Source organism: Cuculus canorus, chromosome 3 (assembly GCF_017976375.1).
Source record: "Cuculus canorus isolate bCucCan1 chromosome 3, bCucCan1.pri, whole genome shotgun sequence".
Classification (NCBI taxonomy): domain Eukaryota; kingdom Metazoa; phylum Chordata; class Aves; order Cuculiformes; family Cuculidae; genus Cuculus; species Cuculus canorus.
The window spans coordinates 47393521-47410087 of record NC_071403.1 but is presented as its reverse complement, the minus strand read 5'-3'; the positions used below and the strand labels follow the sequence as shown (position 1 = coordinate 47410087).

General features: G+C 43.4%; 1 protein-coding gene across 1 annotated transcript; it reads left to right on the top strand.

The window, feature by feature from the left end:
- The first annotated feature begins 786 nt into the window (after nt 1-786).
- Nucleotides 787-15751, top strand: RSPH3 (radial spoke head 3). Its single transcript, XM_054063338.1, has 8 exons — nt 787-923; nt 1874-1934; nt 3192-3333; nt 5000-5145; nt 5700-5903; nt 7487-7649; nt 8499-8585; nt 10388-15751. The coding sequence occupies exons 1-8, from the start codon at nt 838-840 to the stop codon at nt 10672-10674; spliced, it is 1176 nt and encodes a 391-aa protein (XP_053919313.1). The 5' UTR covers nt 787-837; the 3' UTR covers nt 10675-15751.
- The last annotated feature ends 816 nt before the right edge of the window (nt 15752-16567 follow it).

The window sequence follows — 16567 nt, the reverse complement described above, 5'->3', positions numbered from 1 at the left end:
CCAATGGCATCTTGGCTTGTATCAGAAACGATGTGACCAGCAGATCCAGGGAGGTTATTCTCCCTCTGTACTCGGCACTGGTGAGACCGCAACTCGAATACTGTGCTCAATTCTGGGCCCCTCACCACAAGAAGGATGTTGAGGCTCTGGAGCGTGTCCAGAGAAGAGCAATGAAGCTGGTGACGGGGCTGGAGAACAAGTCTTATGAGGAGTGGCTGAGAGAGCTGGGGTTGTTTAGCCCGGAGAAGAGGAGGCTGAGGGGAGACCTTATTGCTCTCTACAACTACCTGAAAGGAGGTTGTGGAGAGGAGGGAGCTGGCCTCTTCTCCCAAGTGACAGGGGACAGGACAAGGGGGAATCGCCTCAAGCTGCGCCAGGGGAAGTTCAGGCTGGACATCAGGAAAAAAATTTTCACAGCAAGGGACATCGGGCACTGGCAGAGACTGCCCAGGGAGGTGGTTGAGTCACTATCCCTGGAGGTGTTTAAAAGACAGGTAGATGAGGTGCTCAGGGGCATGGTTTAGTGGTTGATAGGAATGGTTGGACTCAATGATCCAAGAGGTCTTTTCCAACCCGGTGATTCTATGATTCTATATGATTCTATGATTCGATGATTTTACAATTCCATGATTCTATAATTCTAAGATTCTTGGCCGCCTGGCTCCCGTTCAGCCGCTGTCATCCCCCTGGTCCCTCTCCCGCAGTAGCTCCCCAGCCTCTCCTCCCCCATCTCCGCACGGGGCTGTCCCCAGCGCAGCTCCGCCCCAGCGCGTTGCCGGGGACGCGGTTGCCGCGGTGCGGGCAGTTACTGCGGGCCCTGCAGCCGCCGACCCCGCCATGCAGCGCACCTACAGCTACTGCAGCCGCCCGCAGCCGCCGCCCGCCCGCCCTAAGTACCGAGCGACGCCGCACGACACCGCTCCGTGAGTGCCGCCCCGGCTCCGAGGCCCCTGCCTGCCCGTGGCCGCGGGGAACCGGCGCGCTCGGGGCTTTCGGAGCCCTTAGGGCTTGTGGTGTTAGGGCTCCACCGCCTGCCCGGGGAGGGGGCAGGTGCTCCATCCCTGGGAACATCCAGAGTCAGGTTGGACGGGGCTCTGAGCAACACGATCTATCTGAAGACTAGATGAGAAAGTTTGGATTGACCAGCCTGGAGAAGTGAATGCTCCGAGGAAACCTTATAGCGACCTTCCAGTACCTGAAGGGGCTACAGGAAGCTGGAGAGGGGCTGTTCACAAAGGCTTGTAGTGATAGGACTGGGGGCAATGGGTATAAACTGGAGAGGGGCAGATTTAGACTAGACATTAGGAAGAATTTCTTCACAATGAGGTTGGTGAGACACTGGCACAGGTTGCCCAGGGAAGTTGTGGCTGCCCCATCCCTGGAGGTGTTCAAGGCCAGGTTGGATGGGGCCTTGGGCAGCCTGATCCAGTGGGAGGTGTCCCTGCTTATGGCAGGGGTGTTGGAACTGGATATCTTTAAGGTCCCTTCCAACCCAAACCATTCTACAATTTTGATTCTATGATTCTATGTCCCTGCTCCTTCACCGAAAGGGTTATCAAGCACTGGCACAGGCTGCGCAGGGCAGTGGTTGAGTCACCATCCCTCGAGGTGTTTGAAAGGCAGGTAGATAAGGTGCTTGGGGACATGATTTAGTAGTGGACGGGTACAGTTGGAGTTGATGATCTCTAGAGTCTTTTCCAATCTAGTGATTCTGTGATTCCTGCAGACGGGTTGGACTAAAGGATCAGTAAAGGCCCCTTCTAACCCAAACCATTTTATGATTCAATGATTCAATGATTCTATGATTCTATGATATTATGATATGGGTTGCAGCTCTGTAACCACAACCACTTGTGCTTCTTCATTACACCAGCACCATCTACAACAGGAGAGTGGTGCGCGGCAACACTTATGCCCTTCATGTCCTTCCTGCGGTATGTTTTTTATGTAGAGTGTACTACAGCTTTATAAAGTAATACGTAGTGCAGGAAAACTATTCCTTATCAATAATTTTGACTACTGAAGTAGTAATTGAAGTAGCTATGACTACTGAAGTAATAGTTTTTTAGTAGTTACAGTAGTTATTTATTTTAGTAGTTATTTCAATTTTTTAGAATTTATTTTAGTATTTAGTATTTATTTTAGTAGTTAGTTATTTTAGTAGTTACAGTAGTTATTTACTACTGAAGTAGTAAAATGTTCCACAGTCACAAGCTGTCCTGTTAAACTAGTGTGTGACTGTTTTCAGCCTTTTGTAAAAGCACCATTTCCCGTGAACTTCTGTAGTTCTGATTATTTTTTCCCATTAAGTATTTTATTTCCTCTCCCATTTCTTTAGTGTAGTGGTACTGAATACAAGACATCACTGTACCATCTGTTACCATAATACGTCCACAGGTGTTATCAGTGAGAACAGCAGTTCTTGGGAAATTAAGTCTTGGGATACACTTCAGCTTACTCTATTGAAGAAACAGAACTAGGTGGTCCAGCTGTATGCAAAAGCTGCTTGCATGGAGACAAAATTATTTTATTTATCCTGATACAGTAATAAATTATTTAGTGATACTTTATTTTCAGATAAGATTTCTATACAGATACTCTCATCATGTAAGAGTTTAAAGCAGTCTGTATTTTTAAAAGCTACTTCATGGAAATAACTTTGTGTTGTCCAGTAGCTTTTTTAGAATTAATTTCACATATATTCTGTTTAAATTCAAAGTCAATGTTCATTTCAATCCACAAACACAGTACTGAATATAAAAATTATTATGGGTTTCTTTTCTTCACCAGCAATAAAGAACCTATCGTTAACAATTCTGTTGATGATAATTGGATTTAAGTCCATTTGACCTTCTTAAAGCAAGAACATGCTATTTTAATATACTTTATCTTGCAAAGCAAAATTCTGTATGTGATATCTACTTCCAAATAGCAACTGATTGCTTTTAGTGTGAGAGGTCATTAGTATGTGTTGTAGGCAGCTAACAAAGCTTATGAGTTTCATGCTCTACAGTCTTCAAGGTAATTGAAAATTTAGGGTCAAGACTCAGAAAAGTAAATCCAGAATGCTAGATGTGCAGCATTAAAATCAAACTGCAACCTTCAATTTCCTGCAGAGAGAAATTAATATACTTTCCAAGTACAAAGTGTGTTCTGTTCTGTGGGGGTTTTTCTTCTTCCTCCCCTCTCAGAGTACCCAACCCAAACCCTTTGAGATTCAAAGGCAGACGGAAGCATGGAGAAGATTACTGACTAGGAAGTGTGCAGAAGAGCACATACGCTCAAGAACACCTGAGCCTGTGAAAGGCAGGGAGCATGTTCACGTGCAGACAGGTAAAAGGCTGATTTTTTAAAAAATTCATCTGAAAACAAAAACTTGCTGCTTTATATTCACTTGCTAAATTGATGATGGAGTTGGTAGCATCACATTTTACTAAGGTTTGAATCACAGAATTCTAGTATCAGAGGTTCTCTAATCCTTTCCATTATAACCGCTTCTATTTAGTTGTATTTAATGAACTTCCAATACCTGAAGGAGTGACCTTCCAATACCTGAAAAGGCCCTACAAGGGAGCTGGACTTTTTACAAAGGCTTGTAGTGATAGGACTAGGGGCAATGGCTATGAACTGGAGAGAGACAGATTGAGACTAGATATAAGAAAGAAATTCTTCACGATGAGAGTGGTAGGGCACTGGCACAGGTTGCCCAGGGAAGCTGTGGATGCCCCATCCCTGGAGGTGTTCAAGGCCAGGCTGGACGAGGCCTTGGGCAGCCTGATCCAGTGGGAGGTGTCCCTGCCATGGGCAGGGAGGTTGGAACTAGATGATCTTTTAAGGTCCCTTCCAACCCAAACTATTCTATGATTCTATGATTCTATGAATTTGGCAAATGTGTGACATTTTCCTAGAGGCTCTGTTTTTCAGTTGTCAGTGTATGTTCTTGAACCCTAGTCAGGACTTCTTCATTTATTATTTCCTTTTGCAGTATCATCAGAGAAGTTTGGCATGTGCTTAAAATTGAGGTGTTTTAAAAATTTTAAAATTTTACTTGTAAGAATAAGACTACTGTTGAAAACTGGGGGACAGACACTAGTTTAGAATAGAAGCTGCCCTATTTATGGGAAAACAATTTTAGCTGTAGGAAAACCAAAATCTGGCAGTGGGGTAATCATGATGAGAGTATAAGTACTGCTGTGCCCTCTGAAAATCACTTCAGGTTGATCTGACTTATAAACTGAGAAAGCAGCTATGTTGCATGTTTTTGGTGAGACATGGTTTTTGGCCTCTGAATTCCCTCTGTCCTAGCCCTGTTGAACTTCCTATACCACCTCCAATGCACACAGCAGCTTTTCACCATTGGATACAAGAAGGAGGCTATCTAGTGTGATAGTCTTGGTCTTGTGTCCTTCCCATTGGCTAATGCAGATAAGTTTAAGTACTCCACAGACTTTATGATCTGAGCCAGGCTATTTATCTCAAGGGGAGACAGACAGTTATCATGCAAATCAAGCACATTTTGTTTGTTATAGATGTGTGGTTACCTCAAAGCCACTGCTGGTGGGGCCATAAGTGGACTATCATTCTTTAAAAGCAGCAGATCCAGTGTTCTGGTTTGCCGCATACAATGAAGAAAAATGTATGTTTTCAATATGAGTTGTTAGTAGATAGGTAATCATTTTGAAAATGCCCTATCCCATTGATTCTACCAAGAACTGTTTTTTTTCTGCAAGGTGGGCTGAAATGGTCTAGACTGACTTTTGAAACCTACTAAGTGAAATGTGCTTTTAGGAAGTGTACCAGACATTACAGACAATGGCATCAGTTGGTCTATGCTGCAAACTAATCTATATTTTAAGATGAGACATCTCTTTTATTAACTTTATAGAGGATATTTTATTGCACGCTTTGTATATAATTCACCCTGTAGCATCATCAAAAATACTTGAGAGTTAAAATAAAAATAATCTCATTATGGCATTAATTGTGCTTTTATTTCTAGAACTGTACTTGGAAGAGATTAGTGACCAGATAATAGAGGTTGATAGAGAGTGTCAAACAGATGCATTTTTGGACAGACCACCCACACCACTCTTCATACCAGCCAAAACGGGAAGAGATGTGGCCACACAGATAGAAGAAGGAGAGGTATGAAGTGAAGTCAGGTCTGCAAGTGCTATCAAAACATGTCTCCCGTACAAGACACATTTCTAACACAAAATTCAGATAGAAACAGAAAGGAACTTATCCTCACAGAACATGGGGGGAAAAGAAGTCCTCAACATCTGCTGTAAGGTTAAGTCCAAAATTAAGGAAGGTGCTTCTTCACGTGCACTGGTTCTGCTGCTTTCAGCTAAGAACTACACTGCTCTCCCCTGTAGAAACAGTGTCCAGCCCAAGAAGGGGTTAGGAACCAAGAAATGAGCAGAAATAGGGTCCAGGTGGGTGCTCTGCTTCTCCCTGGCAGCCCCCACAGTGGCTGTGGCAGGGTGTGCGGTGTCTCACTCTGGCCCATTCATTGCTTAGCCCCCAGCTACATTCATGCTTCTTGCCTTAACTGATACTGCCTCCCCACACCTACACCTCTCAGCTCTGTCTTCAGCACATGGACTTTGCTCATCCTCCTTTTCTCCTTGTCAAGATGCTAAGAGTGATTGTGATCAAGGGACGTTTATCTCTGTTTCACTGACTCCCATCCTCAGCTGTTTGACTTTGACGTTGAAGTCAAGCCGATGCTGGAAGTATTGATTGGGAAAACGATTGAGCAAGCTTTGCTGGAAGTGATGGAGGAAGAAGAGCTGGCCCAGCTGCGGGCACGTCAGCGTGCGTATGCAGAGCTGCGTAATGCAGAGCTCGCTGAAGTACAGCGCCTGGAAGAGCAGGACAGACGATACAGAGAGGAGAAGGTAGGACATCCTAAGAGCAGAAGAGGCCTGTCTGAATGCTCCTCAGAAAAGAAACTATTTCCAGTAATGAAAGACAAGCTTTAAATAAGTTGGATATGCCCGAAAGGGTATTGTCAAGTTTGGTATTACTCAAAGCATGTTGGTACCATACAGCTGCACTCTGAAATTTGCTCTCATGCACTAGCACCAGGTTTTTGCATTAATTTATTAAACAGTCATGCTCCAGTGACCTGGTGTACTTGGATATCTGATTACATGTCCTTTGTACTTGGTGTCGCTGTACTCAGCCTTTTCATTATAATAATAGCTAAACGAATAGTCACAGAGCTTGAAAGTAAGAAAGGCACCTCCTAGTCTTTCTCACTCAATGCATGCACCTACTCTATGTGTACGCCTATCTCTCAAGATCTCTGAATATTAAGTTATATTAGTACTATCTAGTAAATAGAAAGGACAAGTCTTAATTACTTGCTATTCATCAGCCTTATATATTTGGGGGTTTTGCCCATGTTTTCCCAGACCAGTTTGAGTTTTTATCTTTAATTACATCAAATAGGATATAAAATGGGAAAAACAGAACATTCAGGAAATCCTGACCCAACTTCATCTCTTTCCAAGGCCAACAATCAGCTTTATTTAATAAAGCAGAGTCATGATATCAATGAATATTAAGGTATCAGAGAAGGGTTTCATTTGGTCCTCTATAAGGCCCTTATTTTACAGACTTGCCAAAACGAGAAAAGGTATATCAGAGGAATATGTTTCCCTCTAGTCCTCATGGATTTTAGTACTCCATACATTGAGTACCAGCTTGCTTTCAAGTGCTTATTCACATGAGAAGTTTTTGTGAAAGTTAGAGGCCATAAGTATCAGTACTCTCGATTATCTTTCTTATTTATGACTCTCACACTGTTATAATTCTTCAAAGTCTAAATCAAAAGAGTAACAGGTAGAGGCCTGAAAGTTTTACCTATGATATTTTTGTCCTGGTTTCAGCTGGGATAGAGTTAATTTTCTTACCAGTAGCTGCTCAGTTTTGGATTTAGTGTGTGAATAATGTTGATAACAGCTATTGTTTTAGTTGTTGCCAGGTAGTGATTATGCTCGGCTGAGATAGAGTACGTTTTCTTCCCAGCAGCTACTGTACGTTTGAGTTAGTATGAGAAGAATGTTGATAATACACTGATGTTTTTAGTTGTTGCTAAGAAATGAAGGACTGGCCAAAGAGATATTCCATACCATATAACGTCATGTTCAGTGTATAAACAGGAAGTTGGCCAGGGGCCAGGGTTCACTGCTCAGGGATCACTGCTAAGGGATGGACTGTGTATCAGTTGTCAGGCAGTGAGCAATTCACTGTGTATCACTTGTTTTGTATTTGCTGTTGTTATTATTATTATTATCCTTATACTCTCTTCCTTTGTTGTCCTATTAAGCTGTCTTTATCTCAACCTAGGAATTTTCCTTTTTACTTGCTTCTCCTCCCTATCCCATGGAAGGGTGTAGGGTGGGAGATGAAAGAGTGCTTGCATAGTCCTAGTTGCCAGCTGGAGTTAAAACCACAACAAAAATTGTCTTGACAGGAACGTCGCATACGCCAGCACATGCAAATGCTGCAGAAACAGAAAGAGACGACAGAGAAAATTGCAGCTCGAGCATTCACTCAGCATTACCTGGCTGATCTCATTCCTTCAGTCTTCAACAATCTTCGTGAGAGTGGCTTTTTTTATGATCCTATTGAAAGAGGTTTGTATTTTTTTTTTAATATGTGAACTGAGTAATATAAAAGTCAGAACAACCATAAAACATAACTTACTATCCAATGACTTAGAATACTGTCACAAGACTTTATTCATTTACATTTGTGGCTGAAGAGAGAGTTTCCAAACTCAAACTTCTTAAACAAATGTTATTGGTCATTTGTACAAGTAGTGAAGAATAAGCAAGAGCTGACAGTGTTACAATGAGAAAAGCTGCTTTTGAATTGGAGAGAGATAAATGAGCGGTTAGGATTGGTAGAACAGAGAGAAAGAGAGAGAGACGACAGCTTGGGAATGGATATACTCTCTCCAGAATGAGTCATGGGACAAATGCAGAAACAGTGTATTTTGCAAACAAGGCAGGCTTTGGGACCATGGCGTACAAAGAGCATGATTTGAGAAATACAAGAGCAAGAGCTCATTAGTCAGAGGGAACAAATGCTTTCAGCAGACCAGAAGCCAGACGTCTTTGGAAAGCAAGGCAGGAAATGTTATTCTCCTGACTTGTTCAGGATAGTTATTTTCATCTCACTAGAACATTACTGTGTAGCTCAGCTGTGCTGGCCCTTCAAGGGTGCCAGACCCCTTTGAAAATCACTGCAGTTGAGAGGACTTTGATCTGGATCCATAACAATGAAGAATCTCAGTAACAGAGGCAGGAGATAAGAAACGAAACAACACCTGAGAGATTTCATCTGGCTCTTGAAAAGCAAGTGTCATTTGGCAAGGATGTTCATCCCTTAATGATCATAGCAAATGAAAAACAACCCCAAGATCCTGTCCCTCACCCTTAATGAAAAGACTTTCTTTCTTTCTTCCTGCTAAATGCTTACAGATATTGAGACAGAATTCCTTCCATGGCTGATGACAGAAGTGGAAGAAACACTAGAGAGGAAGGTTCTGGCGAGGGCAGTGCTTGACTGTAAGTTACCAAATCCCAGAATGTAATCTGGGCTGCTTGATGTTTTTTATTGTTTTTACCCCAGTCATAACAAGTATCACAATTGCAGGGTCACTGTGGTTTAAGGCAGCAGGTGTCATTTTAGCAAGAGCTCCAAGTACCCATGGCTTTTTGTGGTTTTGGGTTTTTTTACTATATTAATGTATGTTTTATGTTGGAAAATTATTACTACACAAATCAAGGTAATGATTTTCAGCTGAAATAATAGAAATGTCAGTCGTGCTGCAGTACTCTCTCTCTGATGACTTTATGCTGTTTGAAATGTGTTGATGCTGGGACATGCAAAAAGCTAAATATTCAAGTTCTTGTATTAGTCACTCTTCTGAGGCTGCAGTTGAAACACCTGATCAATCTAAACTTTGTCTTGTGTAGAAACACCAAATTATGATGAATGCGTGTCCACCGTGGTTGTCCTAGGTCAAAACACTTTTTATATTTGCATTATATCTTCCATTCCTGTGGTTTTCCTCTGTGATTTTGGGTTTGAATTACAATTGTGTTTGTTTCCTTTTGGATTTATTTTAAGTTTAACCAAGATCCTTTGTTAAGGTATATTTTGGATAATTACAGCTAGGTATTTCTCCTACGATATGTGTACCGATGTGTACACTCAAGGATCGCTTCCTCATGTAGCTCTTCAGAAGAGAGGGAATTTTCTCACCTTTTAAGAAACAGGTATTGGATGTGACTACTGAATAAACATCCCAAAGAGAATGTTATTGTAGGATACACTATTGATAAGAATGTCTATTATATTCCTGTTACATCTTTCTGTGTAATTTTTTAACCAGATACTGTAGTCTTGCACCAGTTCCAAGTCACACAGAGCAGCTGGAGCAAGCCAATAAGTAATACCAGCAGCCAGCAGCCCCTGTTTTGCTATTTACTCTATTTCCCAACTCACACCAAATTCCCTACTGATGAATAAACATCATCTCTGCAAAAGGAAATGCAAATCAGATTCTCCAAGTTTTGTAGATGCAGATGCAGCCTCGGCTGAGATAGTTTGTTCCTTCTTCCCCCCGACTTATGCAAAGACATAGCAAAAATCTCTAAGGATACATTTTTAACCTGTTTGAATGAAGATGGTACTTTAAGAGTTTATTTTGTCACTGTCCAATAACAGAGCTGTTTGTCCTCTCAGAGATGACCAATCCTTCTTTTACTTGCTAAAGTCAACCCATGAATTAACGAGGTTTTTTTTTAGTACCTATACATTGCCCTGTTTTCTGTGTTCAACCTCCCTTCATTGTTGGCCTCTATTTTTCATATTTAAATGGTGTAAATCAAAGTGAGTTTTGATTTTTTTTTTGTGCTCTTTGATTTTGAAGGTGTATAATGTTTGGAAACATGAAGTTTGAGCAGCAAAAAATAGTTAAGAATATGTGCTTTACAGCTGCTTCTCAGAATGAGAAAATCTTTTGATATCTCCCATAGTCCAGTATTTCCCACCACCAAAACCATCATGCTGTAAGTAACCTGGCTACTCTTGTTCCTGGTGGGGTGATCTGTTCTGGAAGTGAAGAATTGTGAGGAAATCAACAAAACAATCCAGGTGAACTCTTTCAAATCACTGCATTCAGAGTAAACCGCTCATTTTGCTGGAACAAGGCTACAGCAGCAGGGATGGGTTTTGTCATTCAGGTATTTTTAGTAGTGTTTCTTTTCCCTGTTTAAGAAGTTATAGGTCAGTAATATATAAAATAATATCAAATTATATTTATTTCCTCCATGTTTGTTAATGGTGTTTTTCTCTGTTTCAGCCTTGATTTGTACAGTGGTTGAAAAACGCTTAGGTGCATTTAGCCGTAAACCCCTGTCTGGTCAGACAGAGGCACCTGCTGAGGAGCCAAGGCCAATGCATGCAGCACCCAAGGAAGCTGGTGAAACAGATTCTGCTGACCAACCGGTCACAGAGAAAGAAGAAGCTGACCAACCTGTTGCTGAGGAACAGTCTTCAAGTCACATCTCTTTACAGTTAGAAGAATTAGATCAAGCAGGAACAGAGGATTTGGAAACTGAGTCAAGTCATCAAGTAAATGGAGATTAATGGCTTAGCTGAAAGAAGAAAGAAATTCCTGTGTATATACAATTATTGAACCTTAGCCATGCTGAAGGATGAACCTAAGCAACAGTAAAGCATTAAAGTGTGTTTTCCATATGCTGACATTACTGATTTCAGGTTGAAAGAATCAAGAGAAAGGTTACTAGTGCAATGAACGGCAGTGAAATTCTATCCCCTTCTACACAATCCAATCCATCAAAAACCTGGGACGTTTGCAGTTGAAAAATAAAGCTGTCCCACACCCCATCCTAGAAGGTCATGAGAAGGACATTGAGAGAATCCTAATGACCTTTGCAAGTGCTTTGATTAGTTTCTCAGGACAGAATCTCCTCGCTTTCCCTGTTTTGAAAGGTAGCTGCACTTAGATAAATTTCTTTCACTCACATTAAGTCTCTCCTTTCCTGACAAATTGGGATGGGCATCTAAGCAGGTAATAGAACAAAGCCTGTTGTCTCTGAAGCTCTCCAGGTTCAAAGAGTTATTTGCCACTGGGAATTTCTGCCAGCGTAAAATCCTCCTCTGCCTCCTGACTCCTGGATCTGGCCTACACAACTCTAGGCCTGCTGACAAAGGATGGGGTACACCTCTCGCCAAGGGGCAAAAGGATGCTTACCAAGAAGTTAGCAGGGCTAAGCAATAGAGCTTTAAACTAGATGTGAAGGGGGAGAGGGACAAAACCAGGCTTGATAGAAAAAAGCCTAGGAATGGCACTGCAGTGTCTGAGAGATGGTGTGCTAGCAAGGCCCTTTGGTCTGTGCCCTGAGAGGATGTCGGGGATAGCACTCCAAGTGGGAGGAAAGATGCAAAGGTTACTGATTGGTTAGAAATGACAGCTAGTAGTCACTTAGGAATTAAGACTATTCCCCTCAGGAGTGTGGCGGGATCAGTAGCCCAACTGAAGTGCATGTACACCAATTGACACAGCATGAGCAACCAACAGGGCTAACTAGAAGTCATTGTACAGCAAGAAAACTATGACATAATTGCCATCACAGAAACCTCGTGGCACAGCTCATATAACTGGAAAGCTGCTGGTTGGCTATAAACTCTTCAGGCAGGATAGGCAGGGAAGGAGGGGCAGTGGGGTAGCCCTCTATGTTAGAGAGTGTTTTGATTGCCTTAAGCTCAACGGTGGTGGTGATAGGGTTAATGTCTATGGGTAAAAATCAATGGGATGCCCAATAAAACAGGTATTGTGGTGGGAGTCTGCTATAGACCACCTAGCCAGGAAGAAGAGACTGATGGGATATTTCGCAAGCAGCTGGGAGAAGTCTCACGATTGCTTGTCCTTGTTCTTGTTGAAGACTTCAACTTGCCAGATGTCTGCTGCAAGTATAATGCAGTAGAAAGAAACAATCTGGGAGGTTCCTGGACTGTGTGGAAGACAATTTCCTGACACAACTGGTGAATGAACCAACTAGGCAAGGTGCTCCTCTGGACCTGTTGCTTGTGAACAGAGAAAGCCTTATGGGAGCTGTGATGGTTGGAAGACACCTGGGGCACAATGATCATGAGATAATAGAATTCTCAGTTCTAGGAGAAGAACTGACTAGTAAACCTCTAGTAAGGAGGGGGGTCAGCAGAACGGCCACCTTGGACTTCCAGAGGGCAGGCTTTGGACTATTTAGAAGGTTGGTTGATAAAGTTCCTTGTGAGGCAGTCCTAAAGTCCTAGAGGGCTGGCCACTTTTCAAGAAGGAAATCCTGGTGACGCAAGAACAAGTCATCCCCGTGTGCCAAAAAATGAGCTGGCAGGGAAGAAAACCAGCTTGGCTGAGCAGAGAGCTTTGGGTGGATCTCGGAAAAAAAAGAGGAAGTTATATGAGCTTTGGAAGAAGGGGCAGGCATCTCAGGAAGTCTACAAGGATGAAGTGAGATCATGCAGAGAGAAAATCAGAAGGTCTAAAGCCCAGCTAGAACTTATATTGGCCAATTCTGTGAAAGATAATAGAAAATGTTTCTACAAATATATTAACAACAAAAGGAGAGTCAAGGAGAATCTCCAAACAATAGTGACAGGATGAGGGTAAGACTGAGATACTTAATGATTTCTTTGCTTCAGTCTTTAATAGTAAGATAAGGTGTTCTCTGGCTACTCAGCCTCCTGAACCAGAAGACAGGGAGAAGGAGCAGAACAAAGCTCCAATGATCCAAGAGGAAATGGCTGAAGATCTGCTCAGCCAATTAGACATTCACAAGTCCATGGGCCCAGATGGGTATTTAGGGAGCTGGCAGAGGTGTTCACCAAACCCTTTTCCATCATCTACTAGCAGTCCTGGCTGACTGGGGAAGTTCCACTTAACTGGAGTTTGGCAAATGTTATGCCCATATACAAGAAGGGTCGGAGGGAGGATCCAGGTAAGGATCCTGTCAGTCTGACACCAGGGTTGGGGAAGATCATGGAACAGGTCAACTTGAGTGCTAGTACAACACACACAAGACAGCCCGGTGATCAGGCCCAGTCAGCATGGGTTTATGAAAGGCAGGTCCTGTCAAATTAACCTGATCTCCTTCTATGACAAGGTTACCCACTTAATGGATGAGGGAAAGGCTGTGGATATAGTATACCTAGACGGTAGTGAAGCCTTTGACACCATTTCTCACAATATTCTATTTGAGAAACTGGCTTCCACTGGCCTTGACAGGCGCACCATCTGCTGGGTAAAAAACCTGGTTGGCTGGCCAGGCCCAAAGAGTAATGGTAAATGGAGTTAAATCCAGCTGGAGGCCAATCACAAGTTGTAAGCTTAGTGTTGGGTTCAGTTCTGTTCAACATCTTTATCAATGACCTGGATGAAGGGATTAAGTGCACCCTTACTAAGTACGTGGATGACACTAAGCTAGGAGGAAGTGTTGATCTGTTGGAGGGTAGGGAGGCTCTGCAAAGGGACAGGCTGAACAGGCTGGACCGATGGGCTGAGACCAGTGGTATGAGGTTCAACATGGCCAAGTGCTGAGTCCTGCACTCAGGACACAACAACCCCGTGCAGTGCTACAGACTAGTGGAAGAGTGGCTGGAAAGCTGCCTGGCAGAGAAAGACCTGGGGGTGTCAGTTGACAGGGAGCTGCCTGTTTAACATGAGCCAGCAGTGTGCCCAGGTGGCCAAGAAGGCCAGTGTCATCTTGGCTTGTATCAGAAACAGCGTGGCCAGCAGGACCAGGGAAGTGATTCTGCCCTGAACTCAGCACTGGTGATACCACACCTCAAATACTGTGTTCAGTTTTGGGTCCCGCACTACAAGAAAGACATTGAGGTGCTGGAGTGCATCCGGAGAACGGCAACAAAGGTGGTGAAGGGGAGGAAGAACAAGTCCCAGAAGGAGCGGCTGAAGGAACTGCCATTGTTCAGCCTGGAGAAGAGGAGGCTGAGGGGAGACCTTATTGCTCTCTACAACTACCTGAAAGGAGGTTGTAGTGAGGTGGGTGTTGGTCTCTCTTCTCCCAGGTGACAGGCAATAGGACGAGAGGGAATGGTCTCAAGTTGTGCCAAGGGAGGTTCAGATTAGATATCAGGAAAAATTTCTTCACCGAAAGGGTTATTGGGCTGCCCAGGGAGGTGGTTGAGTCACCATCCCTGCATATTTAAAAGACCGGTAGATGAAATGCTCAGGGATATGGTTTAGTAGTGGACAAGTATGGTTGGACTCGATGATCTCAAAGGTCTTTTCCAGCCAAGCTATTCTATGATTCTATGATTGACAAAATCAGCCTGTACAGCTGCATGTATCTGTCTGTTTTCCAGCCAACTCCACAAGTGGGGCATTCCCCCTCATAAAAGTACATTTGCTATTCACTACAGCAGCACTGTTTCCTTGCTAGCTGCACTTGTGGAAAAATTCCTGCATTGTGCAGACTGCTTTGTGCTACCTCCTCTCTGCTAACCCAGATGTGTGATAACCCAGCAGGCCAGACTCCAGTCTGAGAATCGGATGTCAGGAATGACACCTGAAGAGACAAGTACCTGCTCAATATCCCAGGCCCTCAGAAGGGACATCCAGACTTTTCACCAGCCCACTCATACATGTGCCTTCATAGGCAGATCCCGCCTTCCCTCCATCCTGAACCAGGACATCCAGTGACAATCAGGCCAGCTACTGCTAACATAGAAAATCTCCCTTGGAAGGTGTCGGGTATTTGAAAGTCATAAGTAATGAGGTGTAACCACTAACAAATCCACTCAGTGGTTTGATGTAATATGAACGTGCTAAACCTGAAAGGAGTCACATAGTGCAGACTGTAGATAGACACACCCATGGATGCTTTTCAAAGCTGGAAACTCCTCTGCTTGCTAAGTTGACAGTATTTCAACAAAATGTGCTTGTTTTATCTTTTACGACTGAGTACTCAAAAGATCCAGCAAAATGTGTTACATGTGTGAAATTATGGTAGTTGGTGCTCACCACATCTGTCTGTAAGTTTTGAAGAATCATTTCTTTTTATGCATATGACTGGAATTGAAGGCTTGAAAAGAAACTCTTGTTTAGGCTTTGAAGTCAGTGGGAGGTTTATCTCCATTTCAGTAGGACCAAGATTTTGCATTGTTTCTTTTCCCATGATGATAGGGACTCTTGCCATGACTTCAGGTAAAGAACTTCAGGCTAATTTTAGCTAAAGAAATAAAAAGACTTTATGACACGATTCATGAGAATTGTAAATGTTTCAGCTCATTTTTGGAACACTGTTAGTTTTAAGGATTCCTCTTTACTGAATGATTGTTTTGTCATGTATTTACAGGGGACTTAGCATAACCTAGAGGACTGCCATGGGTAATTCCTGAAAAGATTCAAACAAATGCTAACTTGGATATTTGGGTTTGAAATGTTACAAGAGAAACGTGATGACCTGGAATATTTTGTCACTTCTGCTTTGTGTTTGACTACTAGAAAAATTACTTGAAGCATTTAATTATTCTGTTTAAATAGGTTGTGGCATTATTATGTGTACTTAAATTATTACAAAAAAATAGCTACTTGTAAGCCCTTCTTTTTAACTTCATTAGTATGTATAGATACAAGTCAAGCGATTGTATTGTGGTAGAGATTGCTGTAACGGGTTATGTTTTTATGCATGCATGCAGCCATGAAGCTTTATATTGCACTGGCAGTTTTCCATTAATAGCCTTGTCGCTCAGTTCAGCCCCAGACATGGGCGGGGGGCAGAGAGGGGGACCCCTTGCATCCTGTTGTCACTAAAGAAGCAGGAAACCATGAGCAACAGTAAGTAGGAGAAAAGGAATATGAGGTAGTAGCGTAGCTGTCACCTGTCCGGAGTGATGCTGGCAGACACATAGGTTGTGTGGCACAGGCGTGGCCGCTGGCAGGGTGGCTCAGGGGCTGGCACACAGGGGCTGGGAAAGCCACCCTATCTAAGCCTGAGTGCGAGCACCACATCCCTTACACTACATTCCCACAGGCAGCCCTCCTGATGCCCTTTCCCTCAAAATGCCCTTCTCTGGTCTATGTCCCCAGCAGCAGCTGTCCCCAGCGAGTGGGTAAGGCCACAGGGTGGCCAGCTCTGCACAGTGGCGCGGAGGAGGCCTGGAAGTCGGCAGCTCCCTGTCCCTGCTCAGAATCACAGCAGCATCCCTCGAGTGTGCAGGTGGGAGCAGAGGGAGATAGCACTGCAGGCACTAGAGGGCAGGACAGGCCACAGCAATCCTGCCGTGGAGACACTCATGTCACCTATTGCACATCCTGCACCAATGCACTAACGGCTGGACTTCCCTTTCATGCCAAGCCCCAAAGGCATAGACCTTTTGCATAATCTATTCACGCTCATAACATGAGGAGCCAGTACTTACGGTCACCCAACACAGTCCACAGTAAGATCACAGAATCATGGAATGATTTGGATTGGAAGGCACCTTAAAGATCATCCAG

Bases quoted from the DNA above. Each gene is read 5' to 3' on its own strand.
- RSPH3 (XM_054063338.1), top strand. From the start codon at position 838: ATGCAGCGCACCTACAGCTACTGCAGCCGCCCGCAGCCGCCGCCCGCC. The intron at 5,904-7,486 runs GTAGGACATCCT...TTGTCTTGACAG, and splicing joins GACGATACAGAGAGGAGAAG to GAACGTCGCATACGCCAGCA. The intron at 7,650-8,498 runs GTTTGTATTTTT...AAATGCTTACAG, and splicing joins TTATGATCCTATTGAAAGAG to ATATTGAGACAGAATTCCTT.